The sequence below is a fragment of the Gloeophyllum trabeum genome (genome assembly GCF_000344685.1).
Source record: "Gloeophyllum trabeum ATCC 11539 unplaced genomic scaffold GLOTRscaffold_00140, whole genome shotgun sequence".
Taxonomy (NCBI): domain Eukaryota; kingdom Fungi; phylum Basidiomycota; class Agaricomycetes; order Gloeophyllales; family Gloeophyllaceae; genus Gloeophyllum; species Gloeophyllum trabeum.
The window spans coordinates 3695-4282 of record NW_006920549.1 but is presented as its reverse complement, the minus strand read 5'-3'; the positions used below and the strand labels follow the sequence as shown (position 1 = coordinate 4282).

General features: G+C 49.8%; 1 protein-coding gene across 1 annotated transcript; it reads left to right on the top strand.

Moving 5' to 3' along the window:
• Positions 1-128: 128 nt before the first annotated feature.
• GLOTRDRAFT_23386 (uncharacterized protein) lies at positions 129-371 on the top strand (the record flags this gene model as incomplete). Its single annotated transcript, XM_007873378.1, has 1 exon — positions 129-371. A coding segment is annotated over one exon (243 nt), but the record flags the coding sequence as incomplete, so codon positions are not given.
• Between the last annotated feature and the right edge of the window lie 217 nt (positions 372-588).

The following is a 588-nucleotide window of genomic DNA, read 5'->3' as shown; positions in this document are numbered from 1 at the left end:
TGCAAGAAGTTGACGCATACATACTTGACTCGCAGTTCTCCAGCAATAGCGTGCGGTACTGGCAGGTGCAGTACATTAATTATTCTTGAGAACAATGAATAATGTTTCTATAGGAAAACCAATACCGCTACCCGACGATATTCAAGCTTGCTCTTGACATCCTGCCGATCCAAGGCTCGGCAGTCCCCTGCGAGCGTGTATTTTCGTCAGCAAAGGAGACGATGACAGACCGCCGCAACCGCATTGCAGCAGAACTGATGGAAGCACTGCAAATGCTCAAATTCTCCTTCCGTCACGGCCGTCACCTCGACTTCACAGCGGGAATGAATAAAGACACTGAGCTACATGAGCTTGAAGAATCCATTCTGGTTAATGACCAGCGTAATGGGGGCTAATATAGTGCTATTATATCTATCATATCCTGTACACTCTCTATCTGTTCTACTTAGGTTACGAGCGACGTCGTTGCGCCGACGCGTACTTTCATGGACGCGTTCGAAGATGACTCGTCGCTGACTTGGCCACATTAGGCAATGAGCCGCGGCTGAGCCACAAGCTGTGCCGAGCCGGCGGCTTTGGAGCCTGACA